This window comes from Sander lucioperca, chromosome 7 (genome assembly GCF_008315115.2).
Source record: "Sander lucioperca isolate FBNREF2018 chromosome 7, SLUC_FBN_1.2, whole genome shotgun sequence".
Taxonomy (NCBI): domain Eukaryota; kingdom Metazoa; phylum Chordata; class Actinopteri; order Perciformes; family Percidae; genus Sander; species Sander lucioperca.
This window is the reverse complement of record NC_050179.1, coordinates 33,378,834-33,402,282: the sequence shown is the minus strand read 5'-3', so window position 1 is coordinate 33,402,282 and position 23,449 is coordinate 33,378,834. Positions and strand designations below refer to the sequence as shown.

Genomic DNA, 23,449 nt, shown 5'->3' with positions numbered 1-23,449 from the left:
AACGTTAGCAGAGCCATGAAAGCAGCAAACAAACGAACAGGATCAACGGAGATAGATTCTACCCGACCTAAAAAAAAAACGGCATGTTTCTAACAGTTGCATGACCAGATACGTAACAAACCCCGGGTAAATATTGGAGATGTATTTGAAAGATGGAGACAGCTTAGAGCCCAAAAGGACGCAGAGTTGGCTAATTTCCTCCTGAACAGGTAAGCATTAGTTTCAGGCTAATGTATCACGGCTACAATGGACGGGCATTTAATGTCATTTCAACATTTGTGTACTCACATTGAATTATATAGCTAGAGTACTTGAGTTCCTTAACGTTACTCGCAAAAACAAATTGAGACACAGCCAGTAAAGTGATCCCGACTGGTCCTGACTAACGCCGCCATGCTAACCCTGCTAACTGCTAGCTAACGTTACCGGAGTACCAGGCAAGCGGGCCACGGCTGTTTACAACGTGTAGCGTGTTCAGCGGCCGTAGCCCACAACGGTGAGTTATCTTAAGCCAAGAGAGGGGGGCTGTAAAACGGGAAGGGAGGACCGTGAGTTTGTAGTGTGTTTAGCGATTGTTGCCGTAATTCTAAGCCAATAAAGTGTGTTCAGTCGGGTTGAGAGGACGGCAAGGTAGTGGTATTTTTAGCGTTTCTCACCGTAATTCTGAGCCGAGGAAGTGTGTCTGTCCATTGAGCGGAGAGGACAGCGTTTTTAGCGGTTCCTATTGTAATTCTAAGCCGAAAAAAGTTTGCCTGCCAGTTGAGTACAGAGCTCCGTGTGAGCACGGGCTTTTATGACAATATAGCCAGCATCTAACATTAGCTACGCTACTGTGCTGTGAAGTGATGATGTGAAGTGTCTGGCTATGTGAGACAAGCGTCTAGCAACATTGTTGTGGATGCTCCGGTCTCAGCCTGGCAACCTCCGTGAACTTCGAGTCTGGGAGGAGGGGGTGGGGGGGGGAGACGACTCACTCCAGTATTTTGAAATTTGTACTGCAATATCTATTTTAAACACTAGCTGTCAGTATTACATACATATTGCACCTTTAAAAAAAAAAAAACTGTACCCAAAGCTGTTACCAAGTGGCTGGTCAGATTATTAGTTCTTTGCTCAGATAGTCGAAATTCACCAACACAGATCACTAACAACTCCAATAAGTAATGATTAATCAATCTTTTAATTTAATGCTATAATTTCAGGTGTTTCCTTCTTTCTAAAAATCATCATCAAAACTTCTACCGAAAGCACACAAAAAGATGATTTCCCTCTGTGACTGACAGGTTACTGGTTTGCTTCCTTGTAGTAACACTGCCCTTTGAAGTACAACAGCACTCAACTCACTCTTTCCTTCTGTACCAACCTGCTCTGAAAACTAGTTCATAACACACAACCCAGCAGGCAGCGGCTTCGACCTAATGCAGCATCAAACGGACAGCTGAAACACACAGAGACAAGCACATGCTTGAGCGTTACCTTGGATGACAGTCTTCAGGATGACGTTGTCGGATGCTAACGACACCAGCGGGCATTTTTTAACCACTTTTCCCTTGCAGAAATAAAGAAAAACATTTTACTTAGAGACAACCTGAAAAGCATTTAGGTCTCACCGAAGCTCCGCAGAATTTCACTGAGGGCCTGTTCACGGATCGAAGCCACGTCAGAAAGCTGAGCAGCGAAAATGAGCTGCGAGACAGAAGATGGATTACTTTCCTGCTTTGGTTTTCATAAATACAGTGGCACTCATAAGTTTATGAACCCATGCTAAAGTTGACTAAAAAGAGGAATAAAAAAAATCATCTTTTGGAAATTGATCTTAATGTCTTAATTAAAATAAATGAGGAAAAATCCAACCTTTAGGGACACCAATTTTCTTTGTGAATGAATAATGTATCGTAAATAAATAAATGTTCTTATAGGTGGTCATGTGAAGAGCTGCACAAGACATCTTTCAGCCAATTTATTCCTGAAAGTGACTAATTAGTTGTACTTAAGTAAAGTAGCAACACTCGGTTAAAGTCTTACATTTAGTAAAAGTACAAAAAGTAGTGGTATCAAAATACACTTGAAGTACCAAACGTCAAAGTAGTCTTATTATTAACACTCAACAATTATTACAACACTCAGATACAGTTTCTGTCTTTCAGAGAAATGTCTCAGTCTTATTATTGTGTCAAAATGAAAAGACTCTCTGCTGCCTACCAACCTTGACTGTTTTGTTGGAGCAGTCGGTGCTGGTGGTGATGAGGGCGATGGGAATCCTGGTCAGGTGTGCTGGTACCTGGGCGCCTGGCCCCGCCCCCTCCGAAAACACACAGACAGGCATGGCGTCACCTGAGGGACATGAAGAGAACATTTATTTCAGCTAGGGCTGTGCAATTAATCAAATTTCAATCGCAATTAGGATTTTGGCTCATGACGATCACAGAACAACGTAATCGAGAAAAACTATTATTTTGGACATTACATTTTGCAAGTAAACTCTTACTCTGTCTTGTGTTCTGAAGGGGAATTCAATCAACAGTTCAATGGGAAATACTGATAGGAAATTTCACATTTCAAAGTGTTTTCACTGTTGATTGGTTTAACTGTTTCACTGCTGTAAGTTCAATAAATATAAATGCAACATCTGTCCAAAAGTCAATGAGTAATCGTGATTTCAATATTGATCAAAATAATCGGGATTATGATTTCTTTTTCCATCAATCGAGCAGCCCTAGTTTCTGCACCAACAAACAGGGTGAGTTTGGGTTAGAGTTCAGTCTCTGCTTTAATGCTAGGTTTGTGAATAATGGTGTCACTGATGATTCATCTAAAAATGTTCAGGTCAGCTTAGTCTGGTTTGGACAGAAGTGAATGTCAGTGGTTTCACACTTCAATCTGTCGTCCGTCTAATAAGACAGGACACACAGCCATCCAGTGATCTCTGGTTTAAAAGGTCTTTGGTTTTAAGTCCAGTCTGACTGCCCTCCACCACAGACGACTCATTACCAGGATAAAACCTCTGACAGGAACCAACAGATCCATGTCGACAGCTCGGCGGGGGGGGGGGGGGGGTAAAGTCTGAGAGGCGTTTCAGAGAGGACCCTAGAAAAGTGTTGGCTGTGTTCCCAGCAGGTAGCACATTGCCTCCTGTCAGAGCTCGTTAGTTTGATTTCTGGCAGATTTGACCGGAGAGTCCCTCGTGGTACCTCGTCGACTGAGGACGGCAGAGCAGGAACAGCCTGCGAGGTACAGCGAGCTGTTCACTCGGCCGTGCAGTCAGGTGCTCAGTCAGGCAGAAAACCCAGCCGGGAAAAAAAAATAAAAATCAAATAAACCTCTTTGATTTAGACCAGAGGGGAGGAGCCCGAGGCACGCGCTGCCTCAGAGCTGCTCTGTGTGATCTGACCTACAGATACTACAAGTCACTCGGTCAGTCTGTCTGAAGCCCAGATACGTCACAAACCTCACAGAGCTGCAGGTTTACCCCCGTTCAACACCTGCAGCTTACCTGGCAGCTCAGAATTACAACACAAACACCAAAAGTCCACTTTTTTTTGTGTGCGACAGTAACACTAGAATGACTCTCTTTTCAGTGTGTGCACACAGGAGTTATAAAAAAAAAAAAAAAATTACCTGAGGCAGACATCAAGTATCTGGTCAGACATTTTTCTATGCTCAGAATTTTGTCAATTTAGACCAGTGCTTCTCAAGGTTTAAATGACTGAGTGCCAATTTAGGGAGCCAGCATATAATTGAGGACAGCACAGGAAGTCATTTGATTTGTGATTGGTCTCATAATGGCATTTAACATTATACAGTGTGAGCAATAAGATAAGGCAGACCTTATCTGCAAACAGGAGAATTTGGTGCTCACTTTCTGTCCCCCGAGGTCCGACAAGTTAATCCATTTTTCCTGAAACCTCCTCGTTTTTCGGGGGCCCGCAGTTTGACGCAGTAGCCGAGTAGTGTATTAAATGTAAGCTATTGAAAGTGAAAGTATTAAGATGGAACGAGGGTGATTCAAATGTAATGCACGTATTTCATTTCATGTTCAGGAGCTGCACAAAATGTTCCCAAGGACTCGAGGGTCACACTTTGAGCAGCTAGGATTTAGATAAATAATTAGTGAGGTTTTCTAATGAAAAAGGACAAATCACAGATTCAATAAAAGATGAATTACCTTAGAGTTTAGGGAATCCAGTTATTTTGCCAAAAGAACAACTAGCCTATCAGAACACAACCCTAACCAAGATGGCATACCATAATATACACCTGTAGTCTCATTAAATCCTCCAAGACACTCCTGTGTATCCATCTGTGTTGAGTAACATTCAGGTTAGCATTCAAAGACATCTTTCAAATTACAGCTGCAAAGATAACTCGTTTAGTTGTCATTGTCAACTATTAAACTAATCGGCAACTATTTTGATCATCGATTGTCTTTTTAAGAAAAAAAATTGTTAAAATTCTCTGGTTCCAGCTTCTTAAATGTGATTATTTTCTGGTTTCTTTACTCTCTAATATCTTTGAGTTTTGGACAAAACAAGACATTTGAGGCCGTCATCTTGGGCTTTGGGAAAAATACCGATCCACATTTTTCACCATGTTCTGACATTTTATAGACCAAACAACTAATCGATTAATCGAGAAAATAGTTGACAGATCAACAATGAAAATAATCTTTAGTTGCATTTCAAATGTTGCTTTACTATGACGAAGAATACTTGTGGAGCCAGTAGCTCCTCCGACACACCGCATCCTGCTGGCGATGTGACAAAAACCCACCTGTGTGATAAAATCGACACACCTTATCTACACATGCAGCGAGCTGACCTGTAGCCTCAAAAGCTGGTTTGTTCGTTTGTCAGCTCAGCTTCAGTAAATGAACCGTACTACAGACAGAGCTGTCCCTCCATCACACAGCAGCTCAGCTGCTCCGGGACATTAACTCAGAGGGTAACGCAAGTTCATCCCAACAACATCACTCATGGAGAGAGGGACAGAGGATGGATCTCCAAACACAAACTCAGTGCAGCAAACATGACTATTGGGCTGGGGGGACTTTTAATGTTATATTACAGATCTTGGGGCAGTGGTGGCCTAGATGTTAAGAAGCGAGCTTGTGACCGGGAGGTCGTCGGTTCAATCACCAGACCGACAGGATAAAAAAATCTGGGTGGGGAAAGTGAAAGAGCAGCGCTTGTCCCTCCCTCATCACCACCACTGAGGTGCCCTTGAGCAAGGCCCTTAACCCCAACCACTCCAGTGGAGCTGCTCAGTGGCCAGCAGATCAGACTGTGGTTGTACTGGGAAGCTTCCAGGTATGAACGTGGAACTGTGTGAATGTGACCGGTCGCCGTTGCAAATGAGAATAAGTTCTCAATCGACTTACCTGGATAAATAAAGGTTAAATAAAAAAAAATAAAAAAAAATATGTTCCCCTCACAAAATAGTGTGTGAATTGCTGAAGGGCCAATGAGCAGAGACACAGATTCCCTACCAGCTCGGTATGTGAAGTAGAGCTGGGCAATACATCGATATTATGTCGATATCGTGATATGAGACTATATATTGTCTTAGATTTTGGATATCGTAATATCGTAATATGGCATAAGTGTTGTCTTTTCCTGGTTTTAAAGGCTGCATTACAGTAAAGGGATGTCATTTTCTGAACTTACCAGACTGTTGTAACTGTTCTATTATTTGCCTTTACCCACTTAGTCATTATATCCACATTACTGATGATTATTTATCAAAAATCTCATTGTGTAAATATTTTGTGAAAGCACCAATAGTCAACACTACAACATCGTTGCGGTATAGATCGAGATATTTGGTCAAAAATATCGTGATATTTGATTTTCTCCATATCGCCCAGCTCTAATGTGAAGTCACATCTATTGATCGTTTAAAATGTCTGTCCATACATAGATTGACATAAAATTTATCAGCAAGAATTCTGCAGCTGCAGTGAGAGGATGCTGCTTTTCCGTTTTACATCACAGCAAACTGAATATCTTTGGGTTTTGGACGGTTGGTCTGACAAAACACAACAGCTGAAGAAGTCAAACACTTTGACTCAAAATGCATTAAAGTACTGAGAAACTGATAATCATGAAACCAAGAAGTGATGAACCTGTAGAGCAGGGATCTTCAACAGGGGGTCTGGGACCCCTAGGGGGTCCTCAGAGTCAATGCAGGGGGGCCTCAAAATTATTGTTAATTTTTGAAAGTTTTTTCAAAGATTTTAAAAGTCTTAACATGAATCCAACATATTATTAGCAAATATAAATCCCCACTGCTTACTGGCCTATAGTCAAGGTAGTCACTAAGGCCATCCACAGATGTGTGCCACATGTATGTTTAGCATTAAAACATGATTTATAAAATCATGCCAACAATTATTAATCTGAATAGCTTAATATGACATGCAAAAAAAGGTATTTTTAAAAGGCTTTAGGCTGCCCTACACGTTATTGTAGGTATTGTACTTAATATGCAACTTTATTTTATAAAATATATGTAGTAGGGGGTCCCTGCTCCATCTTTCGTTCAGTTAAGGGGTCCTTGGCTTAAAAAACGTTGAAGACCCCTGCTGTAGAGAACCATCCCCTGAAACTTCAGTTCCCCTCTTATAAACACAAACAGTACACTGGACATGACTCTCCCACCATACACTGAGAGACAAACTTAACTCTAAACTAGCATATTTAATGTTTACAATCTCCAATTTTGCTGAGTACTCTCATTAATTATGGACAGAGGTAAATCACACTCAGCTCAGGGTTGCCTGCAACCTGAAGGTTCATTTTCTGTAACATAAAACCTCCAGCTGCCACAAGCGTACGCTCCAGCAGTTTCACCTATTGAATAAATAAAGAAATAAAACTCACTCAGCTCAGCAGGTGATTTCAGGTTGTTGTTTTTTTTTTATCAGCCCAGGAGCAGCTTGCAAATACATAGCGGAGGGAGTATATCGAGGTGGAGCAGCTCTGCAGTGCCTAAAGAACCCATTTATTACAAGCCATTTAAAAACCACACTTCAGCAGCACTGAGCCACAGGCTCTCTGTGGATGAGGGCAGAAAACAGGCAGGCAGAAAGACCCTGGACACAGACAAACCTGTTTAAATTATCTCAAACCGCATTACACTTCCTCCAGTAAAAAAGTAAACGGTTCCACTTTTAAAAAAGCCACTTGGTTGCTGCTTGGGTTTTTTTCCAATACCGGTGCTAAAACAATACTTTTTAAAAAAATGTGCCGTGCCTAACCGGTGCCTGAACAGATACTTTACAGCGCAAAATGACAGTTGGCGACATTAAAGAAGGGCTTGTTTATTGCTAAGGCCCTATGGTCAAATTTGTATTTAAAATGTAAAAACAATAACTTATTTCACCAGTCAATTGCTGTTAAACAACAAGAAGAACAACAAGATGGCAGAAGGGTACTTTACAACAGCAGCTGAGTTTCTCGAAGTGCACTTGAACACTCCATGAGCTTATGATGTGCAATTGAATGCACACTTCTCTGACAACTCTGTCAAAAAGTACAGCTTGAGTACATGGTGTCTTTAGATGCTGATTGTTATACGTCTCAGTGGAATCGTTTCGAGTGATATATAGCCACACTTTAGACCGTTAAGCTTCTTAGCATTTTCAAGGACAATTCCAGCACAAAATGAACCTAGGGGTTAATAACATATGTGTACCGAGTCGACCGTTCTCTGGGATCTGTTTTGATGCTAATCGAATGTCTCTCTACCTTGAAACAAGATACCGCAAACCGCTTATTAGCTTATAAAGCTAGCCTTCGGGGCACTAACAAGGCTCAAAATAGCACCACACTTCAACTGTAGCATAATGAGGGTCCCTACATGTAAACCGAAGCATTGAGAACTTTGTAAGTGTACAGACAGTTTATTAAAAAGATAGATTATAAAGACTGTAGCCTTCATGTATACAGGCAGGCGCCATCTTGGGAATCACATGACCAGTCAAACCACGAACGCCCTGCTAGAGCTATGTTACTGGTTGCACGGTGTTCGTCTGGTCATTTTGTGCCAGAATTGTCCTTTAAAAAAAAGGTGTTTAGGCCATCTACTAGCTAACGGTAGGCAAACCTCAACTGCTGTCAAGTGTAATGTTAAGTAGCATGATATGCAGTTGGATGGTTTCAGTTGCCTGTAACGTCTGTTTCGGCGAACCAGAGAGCAGCGCAGGCATTTAAGTGGCACCGAAATCTGCTATATTCAGTCCGGTACATACTGGTCAATTAGGAACCATATTGGCACCAGGTTCGATACACAACCCTAGTGTTTCCAGCAGCTGTTTTTAAGCAAATAACGTCTGATAAACCCACTGTACAATACCTGCCCAGCACCAAACTGACCTAACTAACTGACCTAACTGAAGTCTTCTTTCTTCCTTTTTCCCAGGAGTTGGTGGAGACCAGACCAGAGCTAAAAAGGAGAGTGAATATTGGACCTATACAAATCAGATGGACACAAACATGCCTCCAATCTCACGTCGCTGGTCGATGTTATTAGCCGATATATTGTAATAGCATGTTGGTGGATCAGTAAGAGAGACTTGAACCTCTAACCCTGACAGTGTTAGTGCATTCTGGTCTAGATTCATAGTAGCTTCAACTAGGCACTGTTAAACTAATAAATAGCTTATTTTATCTTTTCATGTTCTTGCATCTGCCGGCCGAAAATATTCAGAAGAACTGGAGGAGGTACTATACACACTGTCTGTGCAGTGGAGATATGTTTTTATCTGTGCATCCCTACAAATCATCTTCTACAAACAATCGTATTTTCTTCTCACCCCTGGGTAGAAGATCTAAAAAAAGATATTTCCATGCAGACTGGAGGAGTTTCCTCTCCAGTAGGAATCAGAGTAATCCTCCCAGAGGGCAGTGAGAGATGAACCAAGCAGCAGTAGCTGATAAGAAGCTGACACAGGCTCAATGATACAAACATCCCCGTACACAGAAAGAGAGGACAGCAGTCAGCTGTTCATTAAAGCTACAGCATGAACAACACCATGATTAGGGCAGAAGGCTTTTCCCGTTCTGTTATCTCAGAGCTCCACAGCCTAAGTCCACAGGTACAAATTAGTTTTGCACCAAATGTATCGTCAAGAGTGTTGTGAAAGTCGAGGTGCGCAGATTGGCCACTTTGTGATGCGAGAGAGCACATATGTGAAGTTGCAGTGACAGATTCCAGAGGTTGTAATCACTGATTTGTGGTTGTGATGGAAAATGAACCAGAGTAAAAAAAAAAAGTATACGAGTAAATGTTGCATTATAAGTTTGCAGCTGTCATTGTGTTCATGTAAATATCAATCTACACATTTGTGAATATTTTTTCTGTAACTTCACATTCAGAATACAGGTGTGTGAACATTTTCTACAAGTGCAAATTTCAACTTACAGGTTCAGATTTTTTTTTTTGAGATCAGCGCTCATGTTTTTTTTCTTTGTATGACTTCAAATTCAGATCACATGTGTGTGAATATTTTTTACAAGTGCAAATTTTATTTTTACAAGTGCAAATTTTAACATACAAGTTCAGATTTTTTGTTCTGCAAGTTCTCACATTGTATTCTACAAGCTCTCCCTTTTTGCACCATATTTACCTTCATACTGATGGTCAAGCACACAGCTGATGGCCAAGCGCACAGCTGATGCCAATTCTCCGCCCCCTCATCAAAGCCAGGTGACAATAGATGACTTTAGACAGAAGCACATACCACAACTAAGAACAAACTTAGCAAGCCGATCCACTTTTCCATGTTCATAAGAGCATTAAAATGAGAAAAAAAAAATAATGGGACAAAAAGAAATCAAGGGTAGGAACGATGCTGAACGATACATCGAATTTTCATCGTCATCGCGATATGAACTAGCGCGATGAACACATCGCAACAGACAGCCTGACACGATGAATAAGGGAAAACAGTTTACACACTGAGACGACGTGAAGCGTAATACGTCTCCATAGCAGCAGGCGGCGCTGCTCTGTATTGTTTCCATTAACAGTCCGATTATTTCCCAGAAAATGAAAACCGGCAGCTGATTGGACAAACGCGTCACGTGGTTCTTTTTTCTCCAGAAATTCACAGCCAGACTGTCATGGCGTCTCGTTCAGAATACGATCTCATATTGTACTAAAATAGTTCACCGAAACGTGTTTCTGAAAACATTTTAAGCGAGAAATAGGCCGTGCAGTTGCTGAATCTGTCTTCATTTCAGATCAACAAAGGTCAGTTTAAAAGATTTTCGTCGAACGTTAATTTCTTATAGTTATAATGCCTCATGTATGTGTAATTTCTTCAATAAAAGCATGTCAAAAATTATCTATTTGATTTCTTTATTCAGTGGGAATAGGCTATTCAATGTTTAGGTTCGCAAAGAACCTATTAAAGCACTAAGACATGGGAACAGTACTAACATTCACATTTGAATATTTATCGCAAGTCATATCGTCATCGCAATATTAAACAATGTTATCGCACATCGCAGCTTTTCCTCATATCGTGCAGCCCTAATCAAGGGACTTTAGCCTGCCTCTCTTAGTTATGCTATTATAACTCTAGACTGCTGTCGGAAGTTCCTTCCAAGGACACAATGAGCCGCTCCCTCTTCTCTCTTTTCACTTGTCTCCTTTTGTGTGCATCTTAGTCCCAGAAAAGAGTTTTCTCCCCGGAGTCCCTTTGCTTCTTCTTCACCCAGAACATCGCCATGGAATTGGGTGGCACCTACACCGGGGTCCTGGGTGCAGCTGACGCTATGGACTTACTACACCCTGCTACGCTCTGCGATCCCCCGCAGTGTCCGACTGCGTCCTGCCGCGTCCAACCGCGTCCACCCAGGCTGCTGTGCCACACTACAACCCGTAACGCCCTGCTGTACCCTACTATGACATGAACTACTATGACTACCATTGTGGTCACTGTTTCACTATCTTTATTATGACTATTATTGCCACCATTCACCACACCCCCAACTGGTGCCGTCAGACACCGCCTAACAAGAGTCTGGGTCTGTCTGAGGTTTCTTCCTAACAAAAAAGGGAGTTTTTCCTTGCCACGGTCGCAATAGCTACTGCTAATGCTTGCTCTTGAGGCAAGCACTGTAATAGTTGGGGCTTCGTAAACTACAGAGTGTAGTCTAGACTAGGGTTGGGTACCGTTTGGATTTTTACGATTCCGATGCCAAACCGGTACTTTTAAAACGATTCCGATTCCTAAACCGATTCTTGAAAAACTGAAAAATGACATCAAAGAAAGGCTCTTTTATGGAGTTTTTTTTAAATTGAAAATTATTTAAATTTAACAATTAACGTTTTAAAGTACTTAAATATATAATAAGTAAACCTAAGTCACCTAATAATAATAATACTAATGTATACTTTATTAATCCCGCAAGGGGAAATTACAATACCTAACACATAACTACAATAATTTAACAAATAACATACACTATTAACAACTAAATAAATGTTGAGTTGGTATGCCAACCAGCTTCAAACTTTAGCAGTTCTTTTGCATAAAAATGAGCATATTTGCCTTCTCTGGTGAGATACTACACCTCTCCTGACTTATGGCATGTCCTGCACAGGAGAAAACTCTCAGGTGGTGTCCAAGAGGCCTGTACACACAGGGAGGAGTTTGAAAGGGCAGACAATACCACCAGGCTACAGGGTCTTGCCCTGAACGATAGACTAGCAGAGCGTAATATGTTTACTAGCGATCACGTGCAGTGAATGGTTAATATGCCTTTACGTCCGTTTTGGTGAGCCCAGAGGGAAAATATGGCATTTTAAATGTAGCCTACATTTACGATAGCTAGCTAACGGTAAACTACAGAGAAAGTGTGATATTTTTACGTCCGTTTCGGAGCGTGTACAAAAAGCCGTCTATCAGCTGTGATTGTAGAGTGCACGTCGGGGGAGTAGCGCAGACACGCGCTTCACACCGCGAGTCGCGAGCGGGCACGTGCGTAAAAGGGAGAAAGAAGAAAGAGTCTGCCGCTGTCTGGAGCGACAGAGGGAAAATATTTCAGTCGGAACCGAAATGAGGAACCGAAATTTGCGTTCTAATCCGGTCCGAATACTACCGTTTGCATAGGAACCGGTTCCATAGTGGAACCGGGTTTCGGTACCCAACCCTAGTCTAGACCTACTCTATCTGTAAAGTGTCTCGAGATAACTCTTATGATTTGATACTATAAATAAAATTGAATTGAATTTAGAATAGATAAAAATGTGCGATTAATTGCGAGTTAACTATGACATTAATGCGATTAATCGTTTGACAACACTAGTTTTTTTTCAATACACCTTACCTACTTACCTATTATGACAAATCTCTAACTCATGGCATCCACCAAGTTACAGTACAGTCTATAGTGAACATGAGTCTCATCTAAGACTCACGTTTTAACACTTTAAACTGGAAATATAAAAAGTCTACTTTGTGCATGTCAGGTCACAGCTGTTGCTGCTGACTTTTTGAAAAGTTCTCCTCAACACGCAGAGTTGAAAAACCTTAATGTAAAAAAAAAATAATGAAAGTTTCTGTGCTTGTAGAAGCAGATTTTTTTTGGGATAAGACACTGTAGAGTTGCTGACTCCAGGCTCCATGGCGACCAGTTTTATTGGATTAATGGAGATGGTTAGAGGTTTTAATGAGCTCCTATGGAGGTATCACCTCACTGAAAAAAGGATTTCTACTCAAATAGAAATCTCACTTTTTGGCTGAGAACCACTCGGAGGGCGGAAGCTGTCAGATAAGACGACAGAATCAGCACGTCTGTAATTACTATATCATAGAAGATGACAACCTAATAATATCCTTTAAAAGGCACAAAGGTATTTAGTATAAAACATACCTTACAGCAATCTAAGATCAGAAAAGCATTGCTGACATTAAACGACAGCCCATCATGGTAAGAAAGAAAAGAAGTAATTAATTCTCAAACTTCGCCTGAATATATTCCGTAAATTCTCAAATAAGACGGTATTCAAATACAGACGCTTAGAAAGGTTCTCTTAAATTATATACAATATTTTATATTTCAAATAAAGGACTCATTCTTGTAGTTGAAGCATATAAAGCCAACCTGATAATTTAGGGCAAATGTCTTTTTTAAAAAGAGGCACTGTGGCATATTGAGAGGTGAATTCCCTCCCCTTCCAGAGGATCACCATGGGACCTTATTTCGGAAAAAAATATGTACAGTAGTGAACGGGGAGAGAGACAAATAATGATTTGATCCCGTTTGAATTGAGCCATGAATTACACATACGTTTGTCAGTTTAAAAGATAATTTTTTTTAAATCAAGAAAATATCCGTTTATCGTAAAACCGTTGGAAGTATAAGACTGTGAAAATACGCAATTATAAAGACTATTCACCCCAAAGTCGCATACGCGACGTCTCGCTGAAGCTACGATGTCGGTGCGTTTCGTACAGGGATGTAACGTTACTCCCAAGAGCAACTGGTCTTGATCGTTCTTTTGCTTCCCGGATAAAACACATGAGCTAAGATATTGTTACATGTGTTGTGGAATATAGCTAAGCTAGCTAGCGAGCAGCAAGCAAGATGACGTACATACTGTGCGAGTAGGGTTGCAAAGGGGCGGAAATTTTCCGGTAAATTTCCGGAAACTTTCCATTGAAAGTTAAGCTGGGGAATTTTGGAAACATTCCAATTTGGAAACTTTCATGGGAATTAATGGGAAATTATGGGAATTAATGGGAATTTACGAGAATTAACTGGAAATGTTGGGTAATTCATACAAACTCCATCTTATACAAACATAAATATAAACATTTTGTTTTGTAATAAGCAGACAGGCATATACAGTGAATACAAATGTTGAGTTATTCATCAGTAGAACTTTGATATTCTTTCATTGAACAAAAAAACATGAATGTTGAATAAAATAAACATATGCGAACCATCAGCGCTGTCTATTGTTTCCAGCCTATCAAGAACAAGTGGGCTATACAATTAATACACATAGGTTAATAGCAATGGGTTATGTATTAAACCCCCCCCCCCCCAAAAAAAAAGAAAAATAAAACTCCCATATTTTAAAAACTTAATGTTGGCAAGTAAAGTATGTAGTAGCCTATGCTGATTACTGCGTGCGTGTATGTCATTGACGAATATAGGGAGGACATTCAACTGAAGTTACATTAAATCAGGTTGTTTTAACCAAGATTTTGCAGCAAGATGGGTTTTTTTCAACTACATTTAAGTTCCCTGTTATATACTAACAGTATTATAACAAGCAATATTAAAAATATCCAGTTTATTCCCATTAATTCCCATTACTTTCCATATATTCCTGTTAATTCCCATGGAAAGTTTCCAACTTTGAAAATTCACGGAATTTTGCAACCCTATGTGCGAGACGAGATATGTAGTTCACTGAGCGGTTTCACACAAAACTAGCCTAGGTGGCACTGCGACAAACTCGACTTATTCACTTGCAGCAGTCAACAGCGTCACTCCATTTATTATTTCAGAAGCTAAAACTTGAGTTATGTTTCCTCTGTCCACTTTAGATTTCAGTTTTGCTGTTTAAATATCCCACGATATTAGCTACAGTGGCATTACTGCACGCTTGGAAACATTTACAGTTACAATTTTTTTTTTTTATAAAACACTGATATATCACTACAATGCATCATTTAAAAGCAATAGCCTACAGAGATTATAGAAAGGGTGCAAATAACTTATTTGGGTGTGGGTGGGGTATTTCAGGTAATCGTTTTGAATGCCGTCAGAGCCGATCCGCGCAATTGTCACATAATATTCCTACTTTTACACATAAATCATATCAGTGACTTGTAACAAAACATATATATTGAAATAAGCCAGCGGGCGAACAGGTAATTTATATTATTATTTATAAATAAACCATTGTCCGGTGCACTGTGTAATTTTGGATTAAGCGATCCATTCATTCACAGTTCTGTTAACACATGCTCACTGTCATTTTACGTGTTGGAGAGGAAAGTCCCATTTTTAATTCATGGCTCAATTCAAATGGGATTAAATTATTATTTGTCCCTCCCCGTTCACTACAGTGCATAGTTTTTACGAAACAAGGTCCCATAGAGTCCAGCAGAAGGTGAGGGACTTTGCCTCTCTTTATGGGAAGATTCTGATATTACACCCAAATTTTATGATCATATTTATATGATTTATTATGTTATTTCAAATTATGTATCTACTTACTGATGGCTAACAGTGAGTTAAAACTGATTTCTTTTAAGCTGCCGTGTTTTGTTCTACAATACCTCTGTGTCAGAAATGAAGTAATGCACCAGAAGAAGATGTAAAATAATCCTGCCAACCTTCAGCCAATCAGTACGGAGCGAGGCGGAGGGGGAAGAAAAACATGTCAGACGGAGAATGATTGAAAACAGCCATGATGAGACGCTGCCTCTCTGACAAACTGTGTGTCAAAATCACAAACTGTACTCTCTGTTCCCTCAGCCAACGGCAGAGCTAAAAGCTATTTTCCTCCACATTTGCATAATCTTTGTCTTTCTTTCTTTTTGTGGGGATAAGAGAAAGAGAGAGAGCGAGAACTCAACCGAAGCAGAAAGAAAACCAACTCCCAGAATAGATCTGGAGAGAGGATTGTCCCAGTGTTAAGTGTGAGCTGTGTTGCATTTCTGTATGAAGAATCAGTAGCTGACCAACATGCTGTTGCTCTTCATCTACAAACTGGGCACTGAGCCGACACTACAACACTTACAACACCACTACAGCCACTACCTGTCCTGCTACATTCACACATTTTGGATATCACTAGTTAGCGCCCGACCAATATATCGGCGGGCCAATATTATTGGCCGATATTAGGCATTTTCCAAACTATCGGTATCAGCATTAATAATGGCCGATAAATGAATATTTAAAAAATAAAATAAAAACGGACAAAACACCCTTCAACCATGTTCTGAGTGTTGGCGTTGTATAGTTTGTCCACCAGAGGACACTCTACAACGTCCCTGTTGGCAACACTCTTTGATTTTTGATTTTCTGTTGTTATTGTGTTTTTGCTCATAGGACTTTAAGTTTCATATCTTAAGTTTGTATTTTTATACATTTCATTTATCAGAACTTTAATATATTTTGATTTCTGTTGTGACAATAAAACAAACAAGTGTATTTTTAAACTGCATTATCATATTATTTTAGTGAGGACTCATAAATAACTACAAATAACTAATGTTAGGGAAATCTGTTTGTTTTGTTATGTGTTTCTGGATTTTTTTTTTTTTTTTTTTTTTTAAATATATAATCGGCCGGAATCGGAATATCGGATTTTTTAAAATCACCAAATATTTGTATCGATATCGGCCTTAAAAATCCTTTATCGGTCGGGCTTTACTACTAGTTCATGTCAGGCAGGACCACTTGGGAGGAAAGTTGTTCCTGACAAATAATGCCACCGTTTCCATTTCTCAACTCCAGGTACATCTTGTAGTCAGTTGTACTTAACTAGATAAGTCTGTACCAGTCCAAGCATAATTCAATTTTTCGTGTTTATATATAAATACATACTTTATATACTGTAAGAAAAATGCTTGTTATTCTTTCAGGATGATGTGTTTGACTCAATAACTTTACTAACTTGTACTTAATTACCTAATTAACATTTATATGCTACAGCTAGGGATGTCCCGATCAGAGCGGGAAGTATCGGATCAGAGCCGATATGGGCATTTTTTTTAACTGATCGGGGATCAGCAAACTCCAATCGTTTACTTCTGTAAATTCTGCACCCTTCTAAGTAGAAGTTGATTTTATATGGGAGTTTTACAAAAATGCTAGCTGCACTAAGTTCAATGTAATATGCTGAAGACATCTTTTAGTTACTTAGTTATTTTTGTAAACAAAAAAAAACGGTGTGCAGCTCTATTATCTAGGCAAATACAAGTATCGGATCGGGACTTGGTATCGACAGATATTCAATATTTTAAAAAAATCAGATAGGGGGGCCAAAAAAGCTGATTGGGACATCCCATAGCTACAGATGTGTAAATTTGTCACTGATGTCTTACAGCTAAATTGTAAAAACATTAAAATGCAAATACAATTTGGAAGACCCACTTTTAGATTGCCATTTCAATTTAAAAATGACAAAACCCTTCAGTCCCATTTTCAACCCATCAGTGTTACTTACAGGTATCACTACAAAGCCATTAACATGTAGGGCTGTGTATTGGCAAGAATCTGGCGATACGATACGTATCACGATACATGGGTCACGATTCAATATATTGCAATATATTTTGATACTGTTATTGTGCGTAAGGCGATATATTGGGATTTTTTTTAAGTATAATTTTAGAAAAACTAATATTTAAAAAAAGACATGATGTGCATAAAAGTCAAAGAAGTTTACTTCAGGTAAACAATTCAGTACACAGAAAATCAAACTGCCAGTTTGGGATTGTGGTTCACAGGTTCTTAGTGAGCTAATGTTTATATGCTAAAGTAGGCCAAAGATCAGCCGTAGCTACATTGTTAGCTTCTAGCAAAAAGTCAGGCACTGTTAGGCACTGTTAGGCACTGTTAGGCACTGTTAGGCAAGGACACTAGTGGTGTATCTCAGCATAGCCATCTAGCGGTAGGGGGTTTAAACACAGCATGAACGTGAACCACTGTCTTACGTGAATATTTTTGCACGTAAACTAAAAAAAAGAAAAAAGAAATCGATATAGGGTTTTTGAAAATCGATACAGTATTGCTAAATAAAATATCGCGATATTCGAGTGTATCGATTTTTTTATTACACCCCTATTAACATGTAATCATATTTCAGCCAGTTTGTTACAGTTTTATGCCGATCTGGCACAGAACAGATATGGTAGCCTCCTGCTGGACAGATTCAGTCTGCTCTCTCAGCCTCTGCAGCAGGAAACCTTTTATGTGCAAAGGGTGATAAAAGTGGCAGGTGGTCTCTGTAATGCAGCAGCCAGTGAGGCAAAGAGGAGAAATAACCAGGATGCCACAGCCAGATGAAAGTCCTGTCCAGCAGGAGGTCGCCGGGGTCACGCATTGAGTGGTCTATCCCACTGCGAGTGGCCACCGATTCAAAAGCAGGTCAGAGAGCTATACTTTTAACTCTCACAGCTCAGAACTCTCATATTTCTGCAGAGAATCCAGAAGACAGTACGTTCACATTGGGCCTCCATTTCAGCCCTCAGACCAGACTAAAACTGCAGTGTTCTCCCCCAAAATTGAGTTTTAATAATAGCAAATAAAGTTAATTAATCTTAAAACGCGCACTTGGCGTTGCAGTGTGTACAGGGTGATGTACGGGGTCCAGTAAGGGTCATGAACTGTGTGGCGGTACTGCAAAGAACACAGCCTTTATTAGTTGCCTCCAACTTTCACTGTGATCACATTAATTGGCCCAATTGTCTATCACAAGTCTCCCCTGATGTGAGGCCTCCATTTGTTTTGTTTTCAGGCAATTATATATTAGTTAGTGTCAAGTCGTATATATCAAAGTAACGTTTAACAAGTCACAGACTCGCAGTAAGTCCAATATGACATGAACAAGGCATACACACCCACGTGTAAACTCCAAATAAAATAGCTCAATGGGAAACTAACTTAATGAAAATTTGTGCAGCGGTGACTTCTATTAACTACCTGCAGCCTCTTTCCTTTCAGAAAGTAAATTAGCTTGTGATGCAATTTTTTTTCCTCCAAAATAAACATTGTAAACCAGCAAAATCCATTTTCCGAGTCGTTGGGCCCCACACTGTCATCCCTCCATCTGATTAACCATGCAGCAGCTCAATAAAATGTTAGCAGTAAAAACAGACAGAGCTGTTTCCTAACACAATCACAACCTCATTTGAACAAAGGACTTGGAAGAAATAAGAGGAAAATAAGCTTTTTAAAGTGGCCCATAATGACTGCTGCGTGATTGAGTGATGTCTTCTTCTTCGACTACTGCTGCTCAAAGACTTCTTTAATATTTTAAGACTTTAGATTCATAAAAACTGTCAAAGAGAATTACAGTGAGTTTAAGTTTGAAGTAGGGCTGCACAATTAATCGCAATTTTATCGAAATCGCAATATGAACTAGTGCAATATCCAAATCGCAGGGGGTGCAATATTTGTTGACGGCAAAATATGTATTATTATTATTATATATATATTCTAAAATAAAGTATTGTGGTGCTGCGGAGACGTCCCGGCCTACAAATCCTATCTTATAGACTAAAGAAAAAAATCTTTGTTTGGTACAGGTCCTTGCAAAAAAAAAAAAAAAAAAATCACACTTTTAATTTATATTTTTTAATAAAAATGAGACTGATACAAAAATGATCATTTCCTCCAATATCGTGAATCATATCGCAATATCTGTCAAAATAATCAGAATTAGATATTTTCCTAATAAGTGCAGCCCTAGTTTGAAGCCCCAACTCCTACATAACAAGCAACCAAAACTAGACAGACCAAGGGTTTAGAGGTCACAGATATAACATCATATCACTCTAAAACATTGAATCATTGCATAAAAACAAATGTCAAGTAGAGTAAAGCTTTCAGTAACACCTGAACCCAAAAAATGTAAAATAACATCAGCATTGCACAGCCTAATGTAATTCTACTACTGGTTACCTCTGTGACACGAATGTATGTAAACATAAACTGGGGTTAAGCCACTGCAGTAGGTAATGTTACTGTACACTAAATAAATATCAGGTCCACCTGTCACCGTTCATGTTATACACTCTGAAGGGGTGAAGTAATAAAGAACTAAGCTAATGCTAACATGAAGAGTGACCACATACAAATATGCCGATATATCTGTGTAACACGTTACGGTTATGTAGTTACTTTTGGCTACAGCAAGTTAAGCTAGTTAGCCTGCTAGCCAACTTTAGCAAACACGGACGGGCAGCTTAGTAGCCTCCTAACTTAACAGTCTTACAGTAGCACACATGACAAGTATACACTAATTTCATACAGTGTTGAAGTAAGTGTAGCGAGCGGGACATATGTTATGTCGTTTAATCGAACGTCAAGTGAACTCCATTCCAAAATCCTTAGGTTTAAAGTTGTATTGATACTCTGCAAACATACACATAAATTAGAAGATAATGTACGGGATTTTATGAATAAATACACGCTTTTGGTGAATTCGGCTAGCATACAACACATAATGCAGCACGTTATTTAATAATATTTCAACTGTCCCTCGGACCTCAAGCGGTGGAAAGTAGCATGGTATTGAGGGCAAGAAGGACTGAGAGAAGTAACAAAACAAAACACAAAACAAACCAACTTCATGTTATTTAGTGAAGAATGCGTAAAAGATGTTAGCCGTATTTTAAAGGAGAATTTACAGATTTGTAAAATATAGAAAGCCATACTCTACGTGCTGTATGCTTGTATTAATAAGTAATGCAACCCGAAACATAAGGATTGATAGATTGGGTCTGGCCAAACATTTTCTTCCCCAAAACAACGGACATAAAGTTAACAAAAGGCCCATCGTGGTCAAATGCCCATCTTCAAGAGTCATTATGTGCAAGGAAACACCGCATTGTATGCTGGAAACAAGAGAGGAAAACTTACGGCTGTAGGAGTTGGGCTTGCTTCCCTCGCTTGGTTTCGAATTGACAGGCTGCTGTAACGCGCATGCGTGAAGGGAACTCCTGGAAAGCAGTCCTACCGTATTTATATTAACAGGAAAAACCTATGGGAAAAACTGACTGTATTGAAAGTAATGGGGAACAGATAATAAAATCAGAAAACAATAATAAAGAAATGAAATATAGCCAGAGAAAATAAGAAATAGAATGAATAAAAAATACAAATAATACACATTTAAAATTGTAAAAATAATAATTGACATTGAATGTTCAAAAGATAGGCTATAGGTACAAAACGTTTTATAACTTTAAGTTGTGTTTAATTAGTAAAAAAAAAAAGAAGGATTTTAGCTTGAGCAATGTACGTTTTATCTAAACCTTTTGTTTAATTGTTTTAATCGCTTACATGTCAACTAGTCTAGCTTTGCCAGACCTTCCTCCACAGCACTGCGGAGGAGGGTCTGACTAGTCCACACAGCATTCTGGGATGGGAGAAAAACATGCTCTGGTTTATTGGCATTTCTTTAAGCCAATCACAATCGTCTTGGGCAGTGCTAAGCGGTGTCGCTGCAAAATAGCCTCGGGAAAGAACTTGTTTTGGTGGAACATGTGTATGAAAAAAAGCTGTTTTAGTCGTGCAACAGAAAACTCCGATTGGACAGATAGTCTAGCTAGCTGTCTGGATTTACCCTGCAGAGATCTGAGGAGCAGTTAACCATAGTCCTCAGAAATCCACCGGAGTTTAAAATTCTAGAAAGAGGAAGGTAACGGACATCTGGCCGAAAAGAGGGACATCCGGCTGAATTTCCAGCGGCAACGGAGCGGTGGAAGGTCGTGGATATAGACCACATGTCAACTGACAGTGCCTGCACATTAATCTCTTGCTCTTTAAATGGGAGTTTATATGCTTTCAGTGGTATTATTTAAGTTAAGTGTTGCACTTGAACAAAATTAAAGAAATCTCAAGTTCTTCTCACCCCATAAATCTCACCCCATACATTTACATTTACATTTCCACTGTTTATTCACTGTTAGAAATGCAAACAACCCAGACAGTTTTCTTTTCTCCTATCCCATAATGCATCGGTGGTGTAGCCAGACTTTACTCCACAGCTCTGTGGAGATAGAGCTGGCAATGCAAGACCAGTGGGGGACTGTAAATAAGTACATTTACTCGGTACTGTACTTAAGTACAAATTTTAGGTACTTGTACTTTACTTGAGTCTTTTCTTTTCATGCCACTTTCTACTTCTACTCCGCTACATTTCAGAGAGAAATATTGCACTTTTTTCTCCACTTAATTAATCTGACAGCTTTAGTTACAAGTTACTTTACTATTAAGATGTTTGCACACAAAACACATGTAGTTTATTAAATACAATGTTTCATTATAAATTAAACTAGCCAACAATATAACAACCTACAAGTCCAGTTTCTAAAATGGGAGGATTTTTCTGCATTGAGTACATTTACTTTTAATACTTCAAGTACATTTTCCTGATGATACATACATACTTTTACTTAAAGGTCCCATATGGTGACACTTAAAGTTATATCTGTACCGTTTATATGTGTCTATTAAACACTAATGTTAATAGTGTTACCAAAAAAAAAAAAAGAGTTGGGTTGATTTTCCCACATGTTTCTGAGAGCCTTTTTTCTCCGCTCCCACACACGCTTGAATGTTCAGCCCACAACTAATTAATATTCATGAGCAGAACGCTCTGATTGGCTAAGCACATTTTCAATGCAAGACTAGAATACCGGCTTGTAGAGTCTCACCAAAAGTGGGAGTCAAAATCTAAATTGTGTCCAGTGGCGCAAGAGGACAAAGTCAGGAGGTCATCAAAATCATTAGGAATCATGCTCTGGTGAGCATGAATATCCTGAGTGGATTTCACATCAATCTGTCGAGTCATTATTGAGAAACATCTCTGTGGTTACATCGGGATCAATCAAGCATCATTATGCCCGCGCATGATGATGTTGTTGTTTCTGCCCCGCGGCAGAAACAACAACTTCCCTCTCATCAAACTGCCGCTCCAGTGTCATATTCATGTTACATTATAGATGGAAACCTCCTTATCTTTTTACAACCACATTACTAACTGTTTAATTAAATTGAAAAATGCCAAACACTCACGGAGCCTGTGATAGAGAACATGATTCTGCTGCTGTATTAGCAGGAGACTCATCACTCAGCACTAATGAGTTCCTCCTGCAGAGACACATCACAGGAGCAGGCCCGAGGTTCTGTTCTTGCTTTATGTTGCTAATCAACCGTCTGGCTCCGTGAAGAATATCGCCAATAAAATACATATATGGAGCTGTCTTCCAGATGGAATACAACAACTTCCATATTGGTCTGTTTGGCTCTGTTGCTGCCTGGGGAAGGAAGGAGGAAGAGGAGGGATCATTTGCTGGTCCTGATAGATTCTGTACACTCTAAGAAATATCTGTGTACATAGGCCTAGATTTCAGGGGGGATGCAGGGGATATGTCCCACCCAATATTGAGAAAAGGTAGATTTGTCCCCCTTTAAAAAAAATGTGAAAGAACACCCCAAAAGAGGTAAAAATAACCGTTCAGGGGGCTCAAAACATGTACATATCCTTCTTACCTGTAAATATATATTTCCCAACGATTTCAGGCACCCCTATAGTGGACCGTACCATCTTAACCACGCAGCAGACGTCTCTTTTCTTTCTCTCTTCCTCCTTGAAATGTAGCTGAATGCAGGAAATCAAGTGTTTGATGCTCAACTTTTCCTGGGGGAGGACCCCCGGTTATAGTGCCCTCCCCCCGTATGTT

General features: G+C 39.6%; 1 protein-coding gene across 1 annotated transcript in view; it reads right to left on the bottom strand.

The window, feature by feature from the left end:
* pot1 (protection of telomeres 1 homolog) overlaps nucleotides 1-23,002 on the bottom strand; it is a 78,094-nt gene extending 55,092 nt beyond the window's left edge. The window contains exons 1-3 of the mRNA XM_031279734.2: nucleotides 22,782-23,002; nucleotides 2,207-2,334; nucleotides 1,477-1,549 (exon numbers count right to left, since the gene is read on the bottom strand). Coding sequence (XP_031135594.1) covers nucleotides 1,477-1,549; nucleotides 2,207-2,334; nucleotides 22,782-22,833 — 253 coding nt within the window. The 5' untranslated portion in view covers nucleotides 22,834-23,002. The remainder of the gene's footprint in view (nucleotides 1-1,476; nucleotides 1,550-2,206; nucleotides 2,335-22,781) is intronic.
* Nucleotides 23,003-23,449: the final 447 nt, after the last annotated feature.